Genomic DNA, 22,287 nt, shown 5'->3' on the forward strand with positions numbered 1-22,287 from the left:
ATGCCCCCATCCATAGCGTGGCGGTTGTGCCAGCACAGAGACCTAAACTCGATCCCAGGATGAAGTTAAAAGGCCAGGCATGGTAGTGTGCCCAGCTCTAACCAGCCAGCCTTGCATACTCAACTGTCTCCAGACCAGTGACAGAAACTGTTTCAAAAAAAGGAGAATGGCTCTCAAGGAGGGACATCTGAAGTTGACCTCTGACAGACATGGACACACGCCTGCAAGCAAACATGAGCCCATATATACATATACACCCACACATTCATACCCAAAAGTACAGAAAGAAAGGAGAAAAAAGGTAAGTTTTCAACACACTTGGTGTGGTGAGGCAGACAGTGTTTTCCACTTAGGACAAAGTTTATAATAAATAAAACCACTTAGCAAACTTAAAAAATACTAGAGTGTGTATTTCATAATAATTTTACTTTTTTCTTAGTGTCATTTGTCCTAATAGCTTAATTTATTTTAACTCCTAAAGTGAATCTACAGAGGCAATTGCATGTATTATATTAAAATCCTGTTTTTACAAACATCCAGAGAAAATGGAAAGTTATGCTCTATCTTTGATTCCTCTCCTGCACTTAAAATTTGATCAGGCATGGTGGTACACGCCTTTAGTCCCAGCACTCTAGAGGCAGAAGCAGGCGATTTCCATGAATTTGAGGCCAGCCTGGTCTACAGAGTAGGTTACAGTACAGTCAGGGTGCGGAGAAACTTTGTCACAAAAAACAGACAAAGAACTGCAGCAGGGAAAGCTGTCACTACCTCAAGCAGGCAGCAGTACTTGGAGAAAGCAGACCCTGCCCCTCTCCTAGGCAGTGCTGGAGAGCTGTCGGGCTGACCAACTCAGATACCACTCAGGTCCAGATCCTGGGCCTTGAATTGGGCCATCCCAACATCTACCCCATCTATGACCTGCTAGAGAGCATGAAGGGGCCGGTCCTGCAGAACCAAAGCTACAGTATCTCTATAACATAGGGCAACAACAGGGTTTCTGAGACGAGTCCCAGTGAGGATCCAGTATTGATAGTGAAGCAGAAGCCAGAGGTCTCGAAGCAGACCAGTGAGTCATTGCAATGATCATTTGCACCCAACGCTGTTTGGGAAAAGGCCGTACAGTGAGATGCACTACAGCTTCCACAGCCAGACTTTGCGATTGTTTGCTTTGCTTTGCTTTGTTTCCTGGGGAAGTTGCAGGGGCAGAGGGTGGATATGGAGAGACAGGGAGATGAGTGGGATTGGAGTCCATGATGTGAAATCCACAAAGAATCAATAAAAAGAATTTAAAAAATTACTGTGCAGCAACGTTCTTTCTGAAAAACCCCTCCCATTCAGGTTTGATTGGAACAGAGCTCAGGGCCTTCCTTCTTCAGAGAGGATGCTCCTTTAAGGGATTCTTATCAGCCAGGCAATGTCCTTCACTCAGATGCAGCTTCTGTTCAAAGTGCCACACTCGTCAGTGAGAGACTGCAGGCGGAACTAGGCCAATCACAGCTCTTTACTTCATCTCCAGAGACATACATAGCTTCATATGGAGACCATGAGGACCACCTGCAAGATTGCATCTGACAAAGAAGGATTGGGAGACCCCAATTCTAAAGCTCTTTAATCTTTTAATTTCAAAATGTTTACGTAGCTTTAATTCTTAATATCAAAAAAATTAAACTCATAAAGCTTAGCCATTTCCATTTCTGTTCAAACATTAACAAGGCAAATGGACAAGTGTTTGACCACTAAAGATTTTAGAACACAGTGAAAGAAACCCCAGAGATGAAAGCTGAAATCAATTTCCAGTTGAACACATTGTTGGTTTTGTTTTCAAAATAAATTTGCCTGGTGAATGATTTATATGGTTAATTTCTTTTCCTAGAAATACTAAGTTGCAGGTCCAACCAAGGAAGTGCTATGAGCTCTTTGTGGTTTTGTTGTTGTTGTTTGTTGTTTTATTGGGACAAGGGCCGCATGTATACAGGGCAAACAAACGCTTTTTCACCGAGCTACATTCCCAGCCCTTGAAGCTCTTAAATTCTCAAGTTACATCACAAAAGCTTTCAATTTTCAGTTAATTTTTGTTGAGTTTATCGTATTGCTTACTGTGGGGACATGGGGTGTGGTAATACTTCTCTCTACTAAGTAACTCAGAGAATCACTGCTAATCTCCTTGGTCTCGGTTAGCCACGTGCCATAGAACAGGTGAAAAGATGAGACTGAGTTTGACGGTCTGAGGTCTGTTAGTAAGGAGCACAGTTGTACCATAGTTTCCCAAACTGAGCTAGAGTCATCTTCTCCCCGGGCTATACTGAAGATATAAACTGCCTCTATCTAGTTTGCTCTCTAACATTACCAATATTTTTGTTCCTTGTACCTTTTTCTTTTGCAGTCAAGAGAATCCATCCCTTTAAGTGACCTGAAATCGGAAGTGTCACCGCGGATTTCAGCAGAGGACCTGATTGATCTGTGTGAGCTCACGGTCACAGGCCACTTCAAAACCCCCACCAAGAAAACCAAGTCCAGTAAACCCAAGCTCCTGGTGGTTGACATCCGAAACAGTGAGGAGTATCCTTGGCTGTGGTTGGAAATGGTGGCAGGGCCCACTCCTATGTCTTCATCTCTTTATTCAGGGTGTATGGTGAGAGCACTGACAGTTTCTGGGAAGCCTTTGACCTTATTAAAGCCTTATGCGGCTACATAACCCTGAAGCTGCATGCACAAATGGCCTTGCACATTAAGAACCAAGTCCAAGTTATAAAAGTGTTTTCCAAACTCTACCCAGACATTGGGGGAAAGGAGCACACGTGCATGCGTGCGTGCGTGTGTGTGTGCGCGTGCGTGTGTGCGTGCATGTGTGTGTGCGTGCATTCATTGAGGTCATTTTAATCTTTCTTTTAAAAAAGGCTATGCTGCGGACCAAAGCCGTAGCACTGACTGCTACAGAGCTCTCACCACTGAGCCCTGTCTGTAACCCTCATACCTTTTTAAATATTTACTTTCACTTTGTGTACATGAGCATTTACCCAAAAGCATGTAAGTGGAACTGGAGTTCTAGACACTTGTGAGCTGCCATGTGGGTACAGGGAACTGAATCCAGTCTACTGAGACTACCCAATGCGCTTACGTCTGGAGCCATCTCTCCAGCCCTATACTTTCTCTTAACAGAGCAATTCCTTCCTAAACAGACTTTTTCTTTTATAGAAAAAAAAGTATGAAATATAACTGAAGACTTTAATAACTTTACATTTTCACATTTATGTCTTGTTCTAAGTAAAAAAGCAAAAACCTAGAGGTAGCCAGCTGATGGAATCTTACGTGCCAAAATGTGCATTTCATGTGCATATTTTTGTCTCCGTTTTTTAAAGTGAAATTCAAACCATGCTTTTCCAGAATTGCAAAAGCTGTGTGAAAAATCTTAGGTTACTTACAGTACAATTTAAAAGCTCACAGTTTCAAATATAACTCAATTTTTATATTTGTAGTTGTTACTTCATTTTTTTTTTTGAAACAGACTCTCACTTTACAAGCTTAACCAGCCTGAAACTCACTCTGTAGACCAGGCTAGCCTTGACTCAGAGACCTGCCTGCCTCTGCCTTTGAGTGCTGGGAGGGAAGGTATACATCACCACACCCAGCCCACAACCCAGTTGTTTTTCCAAATGTTCCCTTTATTGTCTCTAGGATTATAGGACCCTGGATTTAGAGAGAGTAAAGACACAGTGTGCTGGGTTTTAAGGCTCTGGGTTACAGAGAGCTCCTTGGGGAGTGGGTGTGTACATTCTCAAAGGAGGAATAGATTCCAGTTGACTAGCCAGAAGTTCTGAGCTGATGCTGCAGGAATTTGAAATCACTTTATTCTTTTTTAACATTTTATTTTGTATTTTGCCTGAGCCTTTATTAAAGTCATTGTCTCTTAAATTATCATAAAGGCTGGTAATGTGACTTAGTGCAGTGCTTAATACACAGGCCTGAGGATCTGAGTTTGGATCCATGAAGTCAGTTTTAAAAGCTAGAGTTGTGGCGTACTTAGATCTTCTGCAAGAGCAGTGTGGGCTCTTAACTGCTAGGCCATCCCCCTCTCCCCTTATGAATTATTTTAAGTCCCTTTTTGAAAGATTGCTTTAAAAGTTTTGATTTGTTTTTATGGAACAGGGTCTTGTTGTGTAGCCAAGGCTGGCACAAAACTAGTGCTGTTCCTTCTGAGCCCCCAAGTGCTGGGGCTGTGGGCACCTCCGTGTCTGTCTCCACGGCGTTCTTAGAGCTGTGGGCACCTCCGTGTCTATCTGCACGGCGTTCTTAGAGTTGGCTCATCTATCATCACAGCATTTCTGCTTCCTTTCTGTGCCCTCTTAGCACATACTTTGTTTCTACCGCCAAATACCAAATGTCAACACCTTCATTTCATTATCAATGAGTATCGTAAATACCATGGAGAATGGAGTGCTCTTCTAAGATACCCTTTGGTTGAGGTGTTTAAACTGCCTGTTACCTTTCAAGCTAGAAAGCAGGTTTTTAAAAATAATCCATGTGGGGTTGGGGATTTAGCTCAGTGGTAGAGAGCTTGCCTAGCAAGCGCAAGGCCCTGGGTTCGGTCCTCAGCTCCGGAAAAAAAAAAAAAATCCACATTGGGCACTATTTCATAACATGGTAAAACAACCAATCTTTTCTCCTAACTCCTCATATTGAATCCTACTTGCAAGTAAGTAAAGGTAAGAGGGAATCTGGACAGTAGTGAGGGATTCAGTGCCTAGAATCATGTCCGAATGTGAAATTTAATTTTTAGATATCATTAATAGCATCTAGGAAACTATAATTCTGTGAGGTACTGTACATAACTTTTTAAAAGATAAAATACAGTTATTTGCTCGAACTCTAAAGCATCAAAATATTTTATTCTGAAAACAGATGACAGGAAAGACAATAAGAGCAAAGGAGAGAAACAAGCAGAAAACTCCACATAATCTCAGGGTCAGACAAGACAGAGACAAGCCTTACAAGTTTTGTCACCCCAGGCTTAGCATTTAGAAAGCGGCCAGGAAATATTTATAGACGGAGAAGAGAGCAGGGTAACCATCCACAACCCCACTACCTCCTCACCCTTAAAAGTTAAAACATTTTAGAGACAGTTGGCAGTGTGTGAGCCCTGTACATTCTAAAGTCGACCCCATGTTCTTCTCCATTTAAGCCCTCAAGCAAGCCAGTACCCAGAAGAAGGCAGGACAATAAGAATCTCAAACTAAACACATTTCCTCAGTAACAGCCCTTCATTCAGCAGTTCTTTTATTGTCTTTGTATGTATGCCGATCAATATACTAGATATGAGAGAACTATTCTTTAAATAAATTCTTTACACTTACAGCTATTGTGATTTAATTGGAAAAATAGAAAGTTGTTTTTACATGGCCGTTAGAGCTGTTGTAAGTAAATAGGGCCTGTTAGAGATCCTCCTGCCTCTGCTTCCCAAGTGCTGCAGTTAAAGGGTGCACTACCAGACCCAGCTTCGGCAGAACATTCTAAGCAGAAGGAAGAGCAAGGTCCAAGACCTTAGAGTATCAACATGCTTGGCAGTTTGACCCATCAACGAGACCAACAAAATAAGAGATGGAGTCAAGAAATAAAAGGTTTCTGACACTGTTAGACGTATGGGATATTAGAAATCTACGGCATGGTCTAGGCTTTATTAGCATGTTCTCACTTTCCCAACTGATAGCAGTCCCTGAATCCATCATTGGAAATTACCCAGTTGGCTTAAGACATTGGTGGAGAATGTAAATGCATAGACCAGATGCATGTCTTACGTTAGAATAAGGGACGCTACAAATAAGTTCATTTCAGTGAGCTCAGTTTTCATAATAGCTGCTATTTACAGCTTGCACCATCCCGAGGGTGGCGCTAGTCCTATGATGTTGAGTCTTTAGCAACTTGGGTTGAAGGAGAAACCGATAATAAAGAAGCTAAAGAGCCAGAACCAGAGAATGACCACATAATGACAATATGATGCTGATTGGAGCTGGTAGAGCCCACCTCAAGCTGCTGAACTCTGTGCTGTTTATCAGGCTGTTAAGCACACACAAGACTGAGATGAGCCAGTTAATACAAATCAATGACAAGTATGATGTGTTTCGATTCCCAGCGTATATATTCATTAGGAAGTCATCACATTCCTGCACATGCTGCTGCCGCCCTCAGTACCCACATGTGCACATGGCCTAGACATTGGCAGAAAAACTCTGCCTGTGGCCCTTTAAACAAATGGCTGCCACCAAAATCAGGAAAAACTATTTTAATGTATTTAATAACTATCGAAATGTAATAACGTACTTTGAAAGGAGTGTTAGAAAAGTCCTTTCTTTTTATGACTTAATTGGTAAGACCCAATCAGACGTTGAATATTTCTTAAAGCTACTAAAATGATGGTTCTTTTGTTTTAATCTTTATTACATTTATGTGCATTTATTGGAGGACACATGCCACAGTGTGCACGTGGAGGTCAGAGGACAACTTTGTGAAGCTGGTTTTCTTTCCACCATGCGGGTCCTGGGAATCGAACTTGGGTCATCAGCCAGGCGGCAAGCACATTTTACTCACTGAACCATTTCAGCATTAAACCCAATAGTGATGGTGTAAAACTCAAAGCCATGGCTAGGATCGGATAACATTTCTGACCTCTGTGGTACCAGGCATGCATGTACTGTGTAACGATAACAAAAGCAAACTCTCACACACATAAATAAATCTTAAGTAATAAACAAGATTTAAAGCTATTGAAGTCCTTACAGGACTAAAGTATTATGGTATGGTGACTCAGTTCTCACTGAGATAAAACTTTACAATTAAGGTAGGCCTAGTATCACTCTACCAACCGTAATTACTGTACTTTTTAAACAATTCCATCTCTTCCTTACCATAAAACAGGGAAGAAAGAACATTCTGATGTCTTTCTCTAAAAAAAGTATTTTTTGAAATGTTGGTATTTCTTGTCCCACCCTGTGCTTCTCTTCTGTTTTGGAAACAAAGTCTCCTAGTGCACGCCAGCCTCTAGCTTGCTGTATAGGGGTAGAGTGGCCCAGAACTAAAGCTACCTCTCCCTCCTCAGTGCTGGGACCCACCAGGTCAGCTTTCTGCTCTGTTTTATAAGCCAATCAAATGAGCCTAACATAAGTCTCATGTCTTTATGGGTGAAATCTTTCTTCATTTGTGTTTTAGGGATAATGAATTTCTAAAATTGCATTTTAATCTCATTTTTTTAACCTATGTAAAATAATTGAGACACTTGTTTGTGAAAAGGGTGGAACTCTTCATCTTCAGCAAAAGAACTTTGTGCAGTAAATGTAAGGAAGTCCGCTTAGGGCAGCTGCCTGGGTTTCTGTGGATTGTCTGTTTGGTTACAGGTAAAGAGAAGTGGATTATCAAACCAACAGTAGAGTGCAGACACGGAAAGCTGAAGGCTGCAGGTGGACTGCACACGCTGTCCACACACCACCCAGACTTAAAAGTACCTCCTAAAGCCTGGCAGCACTGCCAGAGGCAACAGAGAGGTAAACGGTAACATTTTTGCTGAAATCATATTTTACTTCTGTTTCTAGAAGAAGCTTGAAGTGTTTCTAGGTAAAGCTTTCTTCAATGTATCATGGAAATTGTGGAGAAAGGTGATAGAAAATATTTCTTGTGTAGCGTCATAAACTTTAGGATTAATGTTGATGGCTTCAAAGGTAATACCCAGCCCAACTGTTGCTTGGTAGTGATAAATATTTGGAGTTTCAAATTTCCTGGAGTTCATATTAAAGGTGGCTTTAGTCATGCAAATGTGGGTCCAGTTGATGTTATCTGTAAACAGGAAGACTTTGAAGGAGTGCTAATCTCACTGCTTCACATAAAGACTGGTGACAACTTTATTTCTAAACCTCCTGGGAAAGAAAGGGGGAGGAAGGAGAAAGGGAAAGATGGACGGAAAAGGGGGAAAAGGAAAAATAGGAAATCCATCGAGGGCTTGCACTTGCTTTAGAATCAACCCCACTGTTTGCTCTATTGCACCACCCTCATTTAGCGGCTGCTAGCACTGCTCTCTACCGTGCGTGTCCTCAAGAAAGTGTTTCTGACATTGTCTTCAAAGTGCTGTAGAGATGATACCCATGGTCAGAGGAGGCAGGGTCATAAGGAGGTTCTGCAAGATTTTGTTGATCGCATGTAAGTTGTATCCAGTCTATGTAACTTAGCTCTCCATCCTTTGGAGTCTGAGGTCTGGGTGGATCTTCTGTAATGTGGGTAGAGTGGCTACTGCTGAGGAGCGCCTCTCCTACGAGGATTAGCAGTTGTTAGATACAGTAGCAGTGATGCCATTTGCTGCTTCAGTCCTAGATCCAATCCAGTTGGTCCTGCTTAAAGACATTTGGGAGGCAACAGGGACACAAAGTTAAACCAGAGCCATGTAGTTAGAACAGACTTTTTAAATAAACTATCTAATCCCACTGTGATGTGAGGCACATCGAACACATCATAGAAATGCAAGGGTGGGTACCCGACTCAGATGGTGACTACTTAACCACAAGAAGATTTGGTGAGCAGTGAAGAGATATGGAAAGCATCTGAGAGTGTGAATACACACCATAGGTGACCAGATCCAGAGAGGTTAAGGACACAATGGAGAGATTACAATAAAATGAGGGGCTATCATTGAACTATGTGAAGATTAGAAATGATATTAGAGTTGACTTCCTGGGAGAATTTCAGCTAAAGGAATAGAACATTCAGCTTTGTATTTCTTTTTTATTAACTTGAGTATTTCTTATATACATTTTGAGTGTTATTCCCTTTCCCGGTTTCCGGGCAAACATCCCCCTCCCCCCTCCCCTTTTTTATCGGTGTTCCCCTCCCCATCCTCCCCCCATTGCCGCCCTCCCCACAACAGTCTAGTTCACTGGGGGTTCAGTCTTAGCAGGACCCAGGGCTTCCCCTTCCACTGGTGCTCTTACTAGGATATTCATTGCTACCTATGAGGTCAGAGTCCAGGGTCAGTCCATGTATAGTCTTTAGGTAGTGGCTTAGTCCCTGGAAGCTCTGGTTGCTTGGCATTGTTGTACATATGGGGTCTCGAGCCCCTTGAAGCTCTTCCAGTTCTTTCTCTGATTCCTTCAACGGGGGTCCTATTCTCAGTTCAGTGGTTTGCTGCTGGCATTCGCCTCTGTGTTTGCTGTATTCTGGCTGTGTCTCTCAGGAGCGATCTACATCCGGCTCCTGTCGGTCTGCACTTCTTTGCTTCATCCATCTTGTCTAATTGGGTGGCTGTATATGCCTGGGCCACATGTGGGGCAGGCTCTGAATGGGTGTTCCTTCTGTGTCTGTTTTAATCTTTGCCTCTCTATTCCCTGCCAAGGGTATTCTTGTTCCCCTTTTAAAGAAGGAGTGAAGCATTCACATTTTGATCATCCGTCTTGAGTTTCATTTGTTCTAGGCATCTAGGGTAATTCAAGCATTTGGGCTAATAGCCACTTATCAATGAGTGCATACCATGTGTGTTTTTCTGTGATTGGGTTACCTCACTCAGGATGATATTTTCCAGTTCCAACCATTTGCCTACGAATTTCATAAACTCGTTGTTTTTGATAGCTGAGTAATATTCCATTGTGTAGATGTACCACATTTTCTGTATCCATTCCTCTGTTGAAGGGCATCTGGGTTCTTTCCAGCTTCTGGCTATTATAAATAAGGCTGCGATGAACATAGTGGAGCACGTGTCTTTGTTATATGTTGGGGCATCTTTTGGGTATATACCCAAGAGAGGTATCAGCTTTGTATTTCTACAGAGGCTACTAGAGGGCTGTACAGAAAGGCCTAGTGCTCTCCCCAGCATGCAAAAAACAAAAGAAAATGATGGTTCTGCTGCTGCTGCTGCTGCTGCTGCTGCTGCTGCTGCTGCTGCTGCTGCTGCTGCTGCTGGTGATGGTGGTGGTGGTGGTGGTGGTGGTGGTGGTGGTGGTGGTGGTGGTGGTGGTGGTAGAAGGTAGAGACTAGATGGGGGTTAATGATGTAGGTAAAGCTAGAAGGATGGGGATTTCTTTGATTCACCATGTATAAACATGACTTTTTATTTGTTGTCATACAGAGTGAGGTCATGGGCTTTTTCTTAATGAAACAGTTTTACTGTCACCCTAGGTGGCATGCTGGAGAATGTCTAGAGACGTGAGCTTCGCTCTTCTTTTCTACACGTGTGCCCTGAGGAGAGGGAGCTCAGTGCCGTGGTTCTTGTGAGCACTGCTGTAGTGGTGTCCTGGGCAGAGCAGCCACGGCACTTACATATGTGACACTGGTTACTCTAGGCGTGGTGCAGCTCTGACAGTAAGTTATTTAGTAAATGGTATGCTTTACTATGCATGCATGCTGTATTAGGCATTGTTAAGAGATCCAAGGAAGAAGTATGTGTGCTTCCTATAAGCTGTTGAGAGTTTTGATGGAAGTCCTACTCAGTGTGTTTAGTGCAAGGTCAAATTGCTGTCGTGAGCAATGTACAGATACTTACTGTGGGAAATTAACTTCCCGGAGCACAGAAGTACAAGGGAAATGGTAGCTCGTGACTGCACCCTTAGCACTCGGGAAGCGGGCACAAGGAGGACACAGGTGCAGAGGCCCTGTCTAAATAAAGAGTTTAGGCAGAGAAAAATTACATGAACCAAGCAGAAAGACAGCTAAATGATTCCATTTGGAATGGGAGTTATTGGGTCCTGGTTTATAAAGGCTGTACTGAGAGATCTGAACCATGGAAGATTTCATAGCAGACGTATGGTCATCTGGCCACTCTGTTACTTGTTTAAAATTTTAACTTGAAAAAATTGTGAATAGAGTGGATTTTCTGGTGGGGAACAGTTCAAAAGTTATAGAAAGATGCTTCTGCAATACTATGAGCTCAAGGTATCTAGGGTCTTGGCAGATTGTTTTAGGGATATATAGGAGAATGACATTCACTGGAATGGGTGCTGCATTAACAGAGGCCCTGAGGAGGTGTTAAAAGGGAGGATTTAAATTTGGATGACAGGGTGCTGATGATTCCAGTTCCTGTAATGATAGAGTTCTAAGAAAAATGCTAAGTGAGCATTTTTAATTTCAGTTAATGCTACTCAGTTATACATGGAGAAACCACAGGTTAGCTCTGTTTTCATTTTTGGCTATTGGTGTAGATAGGTACAGCCTTCAGATGAGTTTAAGGAGCTGTTTTTACATTATTTAAATTGGTTAACATGGGCTGGAGCAATGGCTCAGCACCTAAGAGCACTGACTGCTCTTCCAGAGGTCCCGAGTTCAATTCCCAGCAACCACATGGTGGCTCAGAGACATCTGTAACAAGATCTGATGCCCTCTTCTGCTGTGTAGACAGCTACAGTGTACTTATATACATTTAAAAAATAAATAATTCTAAACTAGTTAGCACAGAAAACAGGCAATGTGTATGATTTCATAAGTGGTGAAGTTGGTATGGTCTGAGGAAGAGGCTTAGTACCCCTGAGTGCAGTGCCTGATAAAGCACTGTTTAACATGAGCACTCACATATATTACCTATATGATAGAGTTGCACAATGCACAGACGCATTTTTTCTGTCCACTTTAACTACTTTAGTACATTTTTATGTAGGCAACTTTAGCTATACTCAACCTTGCTGTGACCCAGTACCTGACAAGAAGAAACTTACAGGAAGGATACCTGCCTGTGGGGTGGTACACTCACTGTAACACGTCTTTGAGTGTGAAAATCACTTACCCCATATTGGTGAGTTAGCCGACATGCAGTGACATTCTTAAGCTTTATAACCAAATGCAGTAACTTAGGTATTTGCCTATGTTGGGAACCCAGTGCTAGGAGAATCCTATACAAACTCACCTTCCACAGCAGAGGAATAAAGTAGAATCAGAGTGCTTAAAGCATTAGGGTTCACTTGACAGCAGCAACAGCAAAACAAACAAAACGGGGTGTGAGTGTGTGTGTGTGTGAGTGTGTGTGAGTGTGAGTGTGTGTGAGTGTGTGTATCTGTGTGTGAGTGTGTGTGTGAGTGTGTGAGTGTGTATGAGTGTGTGTGTATCTGTGTGTGAGTGTGTGTGTGAGTGTGTGTGTGAGTGTGTGTGTGAGTGTGTGTGAGTGTGTGTGTATCTGTGTGTGAGTGTGTGTGAATGTGCGTGTGTGTGTGAGTGTGTGTGAGTGTGCGTGTGTGTGTGTGCGAGTATACACACTGAAGTATATTTCTGTGTGATATTGTGTCAGCCTATCCAGAATGAGCTAGAAGACAAAGCTGCAGATATACCCATGGGAGACTCACTTCTAGGCACGCCTGTGTGAGAATACATTGATGGAGGTCAATTGAGGAGGAAAGAGGCTAAAGTGGGAGGTGCCAGCTCTTGGTTGTGGGCTGCGTCAGAAAGCAGACGTTATCTGAGCACTGAGCCTGGGCGCCCCTCACACTGTTTCCTGATCTTGGGTGTAATGTGACCAGCTCCATCAACGTCTTGCTGCCTTGACCTGCTATCATGTTCGATTGAACTGTGAGATAAATAAACCCTTTCTTCCTTGTGTTGCCCTCACCATTTTGCCACAGCAACAACGACAAAACAAACAAGCAAAAAACTAAGATACTCAGGATTTGTGCTTTTTGAATGACTCTAGGGTTTTTACAAACCGTGTTCAGCTACAGTATAATTGATCGCCTACGGTGTCGAGAAGTTCTATTTCATCTTTCTGCCACCCTATAAGGATGTGTGTGGTGAGCACTAAAACATAACTACCGAGGACCAAAGGTCCTTAAGTAACCAAAATTGTTTTCTTCCTTGTCAAACATACTAAGACAAGAGAGACTGCTTGTGGTAAGTGCACTGACTCTAACTAGGCCTGGCTCTTTCTCCTCTGCTGTTCGACAGAAACGCAGCTATGGGTGGAACATGGGGGCCCTGATAGCCCTATGTGTCCAAACATCTGGGCTAACTCAGTCTCTGCCTCTTGACAGTGTTCTGGGAAGGTGTCCTTAGATGGTTTCCGGGACCGCACTACATGAGGGAGCTGTGGTCTAAGCCCCTGCTCCTTTGTGTTTTGTCTCCTAAAGCATGATGGGAAGAAAGACTTGAAGTATTTTAGGGTTTGGACAGAACATTCTTCTTCTCCAAAACTCTTATTTTCATCATATTTTGCCCAGCATTTTGACATTTAATCCCCATTTTAAAAAAATCAAACCATAAAGTATAACTAACAAAAAATTCTGGAAATAAGTTTATAACATACTTTTAGTGACTAAAAAGCAGTATAGTCCAGTCTCCTTGAAAAATACATACTAAACAGCATGTAAAAATTATTCAGTTATATCTTTGATTTTAGGTAATGATGTTGAATATTTGTATGTAGACAACTTTTAAAAACATATATTCACAGAATTTACCTTTGAGCAATTTTTCTTCTAAAGTAGGTGATTCTATAAAGAGGAATTCAAATGTGATTTCATATTCTAAACCTTAACACATCTCATTTTTCTAATTTTTGAGAAAGAAAATAAGGTTGGTCCAAGTTTGTATCAAGTTCCACCTAGCTCTGCCGCCTTCCATGCCATCTTCCTGCCGGCTATAGCATGATGAGTAGGAGGACCTAACTCAAGCACCGTGGCCAAGGGCACACTCTCACCAAGGACAGCGTCTGAGGCTGTTCAAACAGGAAAGAAGGAACAGGCAGGCTTTATGGACATGTCCGCCCCAACACTCGACTAGGATAGATGTCCATTGATTTTGCTGCTGTAAAACCGCTAAAAGTAAAGCAGTTCCCAGCCCAGAGTGCTGGCCGAGAACAGAAGGTCTTACTGGCAGCTGCTTCAGGCTTGCTGAGAAGTGAGCCGTTGGACTCCTGGTTGGTATTATAAATTATCACTTTTACAGTGTTTATTGAAAATGAAATTGCCTAAAATTTTTTTAGGTATTCTCAGGATTCTTATTTTTAAAGACCCCATTGTTCCTGAAGACTGCCATGAGACTACAGGATAATTATTTTTAGAGACTAATGTGGTGATGCACACCTAAAGTGTTAGGGTCCTCTCCTGTGTTTATAAAGTCTTCCCATTCTACAGTTCTAAGCAAGTCCACTGAGAGTCCAACAGGAATTTTATCTCTCATCATTTTTTCAGAATGTCTTTGATTATTTTTTAATAATAGCATTAAATTCTGCCAGCTACCTTCTGAAAAGGGTCTGACAGGATCTGTCCTCTTTCCTTGGCGAGGAGCTGGGGGACCCGCAGACTGAGCTCATTGACAACTACTATTTCAACATGTGCTTTCCCTTCTGTGCTGAGAAGTGCAGAGGGGAATAGAACTTACTTGGGTCAGAATCTTTAAAACTATCACTTTTCTTAAACTTGGGGAGGGGGCTCTACTGAACATACAAACAACCTTCCATGATAGTCAGCAGTGATTATTAAAAATGAGGGCAGATACAACCCAAACTTCTCATTACCTAGATGCACAGTTATCTTTGTGCTTTTCCCCACAAATGCAAATCCAGTATGCTGCTTTTCTACTTAAAATACTTGATTTTCCTTACTAGCTGAATAAACACCATTATCTAGACAGCACGTGCACAGTCAGCCTCTGCCTCCCTTTTATCTCACACTTAATCCCCCTGCACTCTCCCGCCCTGACCTTAACTGGGCGCTGCCTCCCCGCTGTAACTACAAAATCTGTGCCTCAACTTTTCATCCCCTCCTCCACTCCAGTCCACTTCCTTGTCCTAACTTCTATTTATTCTTCAGGATCTGACCTTGCCTTCACTTCCTCAGCAACTCCCATCCCCCATCGTCCCAAACTAATGTGATCTATCATGACAGCTCGTACAGCTCTGCTACGGTTTTCTCTGTGTAGCTGTATTTTTTTTAATTTCTAAAGTTCTATTTTTATTCATCTGATTATACTTTAATTACTCAGTAAAGCGAGTGAGTGTGTGTGTGTGTGTGTGAGTGTGTGTGTGTGAGTGTGTGTGTGTGTGTGTGTGTGTGTGTGTGTGTGTGTGTGTGTGTGTTTAAGCTCCTGCTTAATGGATGTCTTTATTTCCCAAACTAACAGTGCGTCACTTAGAGCGTCAGAGGTCTAAGGTATAGGGAGCATAGGATGCGGCCCCTCCTGGAGGATGTGAACTCAGAATAATGGATGTCAGCTGAGTTCCCGGACACATGAACCTGCAGCAGAACAGTTTCCAGCTGGTGACCCAACAGTTCTAAACAGAGTCTGACTTAGCATCTACTTTGCAAATATTTTTCAGTTTCAAATTTGCCCTGAGACGGTGGAGTTTAAACTGCGTCCAGTTGTGCTGGTGAACTTGATGGCACGCAGGCTGTTGAGAACCATGGCTTGACTGGGTCAGGGTCGCTTTCAGTCTCCACTGATGAGTACCTCTCTTCCTCCCTCTTCCACTTTATTTTGAAACTTAATTTCCTTCCTCCTGGGAGGATCTTACTTGGTTTAGACAAAATACTTGGGTAACATGGAAAGTTTTAGTGTTACCATCTAGGAATGAGTTGCCTCTGTTTGTCTCAAACATTTAAGACTGAGAAAGAAGTTTTCCTTAAGCTCCCTTTCAGCTTTCTTCGAGGTCACATTGCAGGCAGCATCAACATCCCTTTCAGCGCAGCGTTCACAGCGGAAGGAGAGCTCAGCCAGGGCCCTTACACCACCATGCTGCACAGCTTCAAGGGGAAGGTCATTGTGATTGTGGGGCACGTGGCTAAGCAAACATCCGAGGTAAGAGTGCTCACAGATGTCCTCAACTGTCCTGCCTACTGCCTAGGTTGTCGAAATGTGTTTCTTCAGAGTCAGTCATAGATAAGGCTAGCTGTGCAGATCTGCCTGTACTCTTACCAGGAGGAGCTTGTCTCCTGTGGAAGCCTTCCCCTCCACAGATCCTCCTCCCTGCCTCCAGTTTTCAGCATCAGGATGAATAGGAGGAGGCTTAGGTAACTCAATGGTAGCTGCTGATGGTGTTTGTCAAAAGTCTGTGCATGCAGACTTTAGTTGTAAGTTGGGTGACTCTAAAAGGTAGAGCCTTAGCCTTAGGTAAGCCTTAGTGGGAAACTTGTGATCAGTGGGAGTTCACCTATGTAAGGGACTGTGGGACCATGGGACCCACTGTGAAGACCATGGGAGGGACTTACACAGTACTACCATCCACAGTGGGCACTGACTATAGACCTTCGGGCTTCCTGCCTTTGTAAGTATGAGCTAATTATGCTTCCTTTCTATATAAAGTTACCTACCTCCATTATGTTATTATATGAAACATAAATTAATATGGCAGCATAGGTTTTTGTTTTCCTAAATGTTTTTTGGAATTTCAAAAACACAGAACTTATGTTAGAGCAGCAAGGCTGGAGCACAGGCTCTGAAGCCATCCTGGTGGGGTCTGTTGGACTTGGGAGACTTGTTTATCCATGAAACAAGATTGAAAGAGGAACTGAATGTATTCTGAGCAGACTGGAAAGTAAAAAGTACAAGTGATGGCCAACATTACCACCATTTGAGAGGAGGTGGGGCTGATGTGGTGAGGCTGGCCTTTAATCCCAACACATGTGGTCAGAGAAAGGTGGATCTCTGTGAGTTCAAGGACAGCCTGGTCTAAACAGCAAGGACCAGGGCTATGTGGAGAGGTCCTGTCTCAAAAGAGAGAGGGGGGAGGGGAGGGGAGGGAAGGGAAGGGAAGGGAAGGAAAGGGGAAGGGGAAGGAAAGGGGAAGGGGAAAGGGAAGGGAAGGGGAAGGGTAGGGAAGGGAAGGGAAGGGGAAAGGGAAGGGAAGGGGAAGGGTAGGGAAGGGAAGGGAAGGGGAAAGGGAAGGGAAGGGAAGGGGAAAGGGAAGGGAAGGGAAGGGAAGGGAAGGGAAGGGAAGGGAAGGGAAGGGAAGGGAAGGGAAGGGAAGGGAAGGGGGAAGGTCTCAGAAACTACAGCATACAACATCCTCAGAGTCAGTAGAGAACATAACTGCACAGGTGATGCAGATCCCTTCCTATCCAAGCCTGTAGGGAAGGTGGAAAAGAATCCTTCCCAGGAAACTAGCAGTTTCTAGCTCCTAGGGAGTTCAGGCTGAACTGTCCTGGATTTACCAATCAATCAAACGCATGGTGCTAGACCAAGGAAGAGTCAGCAATGTGCTGGAAGTTAGGAATGGAGGCTCAAGTGTTCCCATCCAGTTTCCTTTATGTCTCTATAGAAGAGACAAACTGTAAATATGTTAGTTTTTTAATGTGGGCAACATGAGAATGTTAAGAATTTTGGTCATAGTCTTTTTTAAGTATCCAAAACTTGGGCAAGATGGCTCAGTGGTAAAGGTACTTTCTCCAAGTCTGACAAGGTGAGTGTGGTCTCTGAGATCTACATGGTGGGTAAAAGAAAGTAACTTCCACAGGTTGTTCTCTGACTTCCACATGTGTTTCTATGCCTTATCGCCATTATCGTGTGTGCACTGAAGCAGGAAAGCCCATCCACTGGGCTTCCAGCCCCTGCCAGCTTGGCATGATAGGCTGTATCCCTGGCACTGTGATGGCTCAGCGGTTAAGAGCACCGCTCTCCCAGAGGTCCTGGGTTCAATTCCTAGCTACCACAGAGTGGCTCACAACCATCTGTAATGGAATCTGATGCCCTCTTCTGGTGTGTCTGAAGACAGCTACAGTCAGTGTACACCTATAAATAAAATAAACAAATCTTTAAAAAGTAAAATCCCTTCTTCATTGCTATTGTCAAGGTTTTTTAATCATAGCAAAAGCAAAAGTAGCTAATACAAGGTAGACGTATTCTACCCATCTCAAATGAGGAATCTGGATTCAGTTTCCCTAATGTGCCTGCCCAGCGCCCCAGTCATGATTACCTTATGACTCTGAAGTGCTGCCTTCAGCTCAGCTCGGGAGGCTTGTGGTCCGAGTGCTGCCATATGTCCAGGGTTTTAAAGGTAGCTTATTCTGACTTTATACACAATACAGCATCCAGTGCGTAAACCAAACCCAAAATACACTTCACCAGATTATGGTTCCACTCTCATTAATCAGTCACCATGTGAAAGAAGGTTTCTAATACGGGGTTTAAAACTCTTTAAATTGCCAACTGATTCCAAACATCCTAATCATATTAATCGATGCCGTACAGGTAAAACATATCTGTCAATACATGTATTTCTATTAAGACATTAATAATTTGTTATGTACAAACCAATAAATCTAAGTTCAAAATATGAAGGAAATGTAGAAGAATGATTACTCTCATGCAGTGTAGGATAGGTAACTAATGAACCATCTTATTCTAAATTAGCATCATGTTTATTAGAAGTCAGGTACAGTTAACTTCTTTTTACATCCTTTTTGCTGTGTCATTTATAGACAACAATGATTGATTAAACAAATTATATGCATATTATTAATGCTTCTATCCAGTAACTAGTAGCCTATCTGTGATAGTTTTAAATTGGGATAAATATTTATCTTTAATAATGTTTCTCATCAAAGGTCAAAGACAACTTCAGATCCTTATTTGTACTGTTTCATATTTCCCTCTGCTGTCAAGCAGTATAGATGCTCCCCTCATAGCCGCTGAATTAAATGCTTATCAATTTCATGTGTTGGAATTCCACTGTGTGTCTGTGTTTGTGCCGAATATCTTCTCCTCCTTCCACTGCCCATTGCAGATCCATTCTCCACCCTTCTTCACACTTCCTTCCAGCCCACAAAGGATGCCTGTGGGTTCTAACCCCTACTTGTTCATCCAGTGAGAAGCTCTGAGAAGTTACGTGTTAAAGAGCAGGATATTTGTCCTCCTAAATGTGTCTGAAAAACAGTCTTGTGTTTCTCTTCTGAAAGTAGTAATTGTCTACCGGAAGACTTCTAACCACGATTCTCATATGAGCCCCTGGGTCCTTTGTCATCAGGAGTGGGAACAGATTTCCTTCTGCCAGCCTTGGTCAGCACCAGTGACAGATCTCCTATCCCCTATCCCTCTGTAACCGTCTCTACCTCAGTTTATGCTGAGAACAGGTTAGAACCCGAACTGTCTGTCGAAGGACAGAATTTAAAATATGTGAATTTGAAAGCCTACTTTGATGCTATGCCGACTTCCTTACGAGCTGTGTTAATGTGGATAAGTATTTACCTCTTCAACTCACCATTTGTTCAATTACAAAGTGAATATGACAGTTTGAACCTCAGCACTAATGTAAAGGTTTAACAAGATCTGTAAAGTTCTTGAGGAACTGAATAATAGTGCTCACTACATTTCTGTATGAGTTTTGTAGAAGATCTAGAGTTTGAGTTTAGGAGCATAGCAACAAAACCGGTACTGACAAGCCTGGCCCTGCCCAGCTTCTGAGCTCAGACAATGCTCTGTGCGCAGGGTGGTGTGGCCATAGACTGATGAGGCAAACCATTGCTCCACAGGTGAGTCTAAGGAAACAAGCGCTGTCACTAGATGACAAAGGACCAAGTAAACACAAACGACAAGCGTGTGTGCATGTGTGTGTGTGCGTGTGTGCGTGTGGTCCCCAGTGTCAGAGTACAAAGCAATGTAAAGAAACAAACAGTGGAATTAAATTATACCCTAGACAGATTGACTTACGAGTTTGCAGAACAGTTCATCAAACAGCCGCCCAATATACACCCTCCTTCCCTAACGTAGGACATTCTCCAACATACAGTGTGTAATAAGCAACGAATTCTCAACAAAATTTTAAAAACTGAAATATCACATATTTTAACAGTTCAAACAGTAAAATTAATATTAAACTGCAAATGCCTATGAGTTAACTTATTTTTGAATAACCAATAGATTAATGATCATTAGTTAAGAAATTTTTAAATTCTTGAACTAAATGAGCATGGAAATATGATATGCCGAAGCATTTAGGACTAAGTGAACACTGAATTGATGCAAGAATGGTTGAGTGTGTGAAAATCAGCAAATATGATAAAGCACAAGATGGGAGGGCAGTGCAGAACCAAGATTATCTCACCTGCTGCTAAAAAGGGAGCTTTGACAACAGCAGCATTCTTGTGTATGATAAAGGTGCTAAGCAAACTAGATATAAAAATAATAAAGACTATAAGAAGCCAGATAGCATTATATTAAGCAGTACACAGCTCAGAGCTTTCTCCTAAGACCTGGCACAAGACCACATCACCCAGGTTTAGTCAACCTTATGCTTGAAGTGTCCAAATGAGAAAAGAAAGAAATCAAATTATCACTGCTTAACATTGACATGATTTGTACAGAAAACACCCAAACCACAAAAGAAAAGTAGCTCGACTAATGAAATCATCAGTTACAGACACAAAATCAGTAGTTTATGCCGTTTGTCAATAGCAAATAATATGACATAGAAATCAAGAGTGCAATCTCTGTTTGCAGATATTGTAGCCAAAGAAATGAAATCGGGGCTGGGGAGATACCCCAGTTGGTAAGTAACTGCTACTAAAGTCTGAGGACCTGAGTTCAGTTTCCCATAGATTATATGTAAAGAAAGCTAGATACCCAGCACTAGTGATTCAGACATGGGACAATCTGCTTCTTGCTTACTTACCAGACATTCTACCTAAATCAGTGTTCTCCAGGTTCAATGAGAGACCCTGTCTCAAAAAATAAGTCAAAGGGTGTCTGAGGAAGACATCCTCTGTCAAATAATGCCCTCCACTCACATGTGCACATCAAAAAACAAATGAAATCAATTTGCCAAGGGAACACATCTCTGTTCGTTATAGTCAAGAGGTAGAAACTGCCTGAATGTCCTCCAGCTGATGATTGGGTGAACCATATGTGCTGAATACCTGCTGTAGATTTAGCCACAAGGACAGTGACATCCTGCCTTTGCAGACAAGGTGGTTGAACTGGAGATCATTGTGTTAGGAGTAATGTGCTAGGCACAGAAAACCAAATATTGTGATCTCCCTCATACTGGAATCTAAACCGTGGGCTTCGTGAAGCAGAAAGTTGACTCGTGGTTGCCCGAGGTTGAAGCGAATGCACTTGCAGGTGGACATCAAGGGGAAGCATGCAGCTGCACAGCATGGTGGACGGAGGTAGCCTTATATGCAGTCCAAATGCTAGAAGAAAGGATTTTAAGCTTTCTATCATAAAGAGATAATAAATATGTAATGAAATAGGTATTATAATCAGATCTAAACACTACACAATCTTTACAGATGTTTAAGTACTACTTATTAGAATGTTCAGGCTTTGTTTTTATATATGGATTCAAACTCATTTAAAATATATAGTCTGAAAAACAATGATTAGGAATTAATGACTTGAGAAACAGTGAAAATTGTACATTGCAACTACAAAGTTCTGCTGAAATGAAATCGTGATCTAAGTAAATGAAAGGTCTACTGTTCGTGGTCTGAGATCTAGTATTGCTTTGACAAAAAGGCTAGGACAATGAAACCATGATTCTACTGGCATGTTTTGTAGAAGTAGAAAAAAAATCATCCTATAATTCGTATGGAATGTTTAAATACCAGAATAGCCAAAACAATCTAGGAAAACCATACAGAGTCAAGAGATGCACATTTCCTACCTTCAGAACATACTGCCAGCCTTCAAAAATCAAAGCAGTGTGAAACAGACCTTCCATGCAGAAGGAATATAGGTCACTGAGTCAAATTTAACAGGTAGCACAATATTTTAAGTATCTAAGGAAGAATAAGTGAGACACATGCAGAATATGACACCATCAAACCACCCATCTGACACACAAACTAGAACTTATCTTGTAATGTAAGTGTGGATGTATAGATATTACTATAACTTGTTTTCTTTTTTTTAAAGATTTATTTATTATATACAATGAGGCTGTTTTCAGATACACCAAAGAAAGCAACAGATCTCATTACCGTTGGTGGTGAGTCACGATGTGGTTGCTGGGATTTTAACTCAGGACCTCTGAAGAGCAGTCAGTGCTCTTAACCACTGAGCCATCTCTCCAGCCCACTATAACTTGTTTTCAACCTGTGGATTACAATAGAAGTTTGACAAACATATGTCTCAAAAAATATTTGCATTACTATTTATATGAGTAGCAAAATTGTAGTTATGAAGTAGGAATGAAAATAATGTTATAGTTGGGGGTCATCACAATATGAGGAGCTGTATCACAGGGTTACAACATTGGGAAGGTTGAGAGCCACTGCTATAAGATGACCAAATGTATTCAGTGTAGAGTGCATCTATATTGGTCAAAATTATAAGATTAGGATGATCTTGTATCAACAGGTTTAAGATCAACTCAGGTATTAGGTATTATATTTACACTTTTGTGTCACT

The 22,287-nt window shown here is 42.1% G+C and overlaps 1 protein-coding gene across 2 annotated transcripts in view; it reads left to right on the top strand.

Annotated features, from left to right (window-relative positions):
* Nucleotides 1–22,287, top strand: part of Tbck (TBC1 domain containing kinase) — a 171,570-nt gene that overhangs the window by 137,184 nt on the left and 12,099 nt on the right. For both annotated transcript variants that reach the window (XR_015661625.1, NM_001415033.1), the window contains 2 exon segments: nucleotides 2,384–2,559; nucleotides 15,582–15,741. Coding sequence is in view for 1 of the 2 variants with exons in the window: in NM_001415033.1 (NP_001401962.1) it covers nucleotides 2,384–2,559; nucleotides 15,582–15,741 (336 nt within the window). In the remaining variant the exon portion in view is untranslated.

The sequence above is a fragment of the Rattus norvegicus genome, chromosome 2 (assembly GCF_021556685.1).
Source record: "Rattus norvegicus strain SHRSP/BbbUtx chromosome 2, alternate assembly SHRSP_T2T, whole genome shotgun sequence".
Lineage (NCBI taxonomy): Eukaryota > Metazoa > Chordata > Mammalia > Rodentia > Muridae > Rattus > Rattus norvegicus.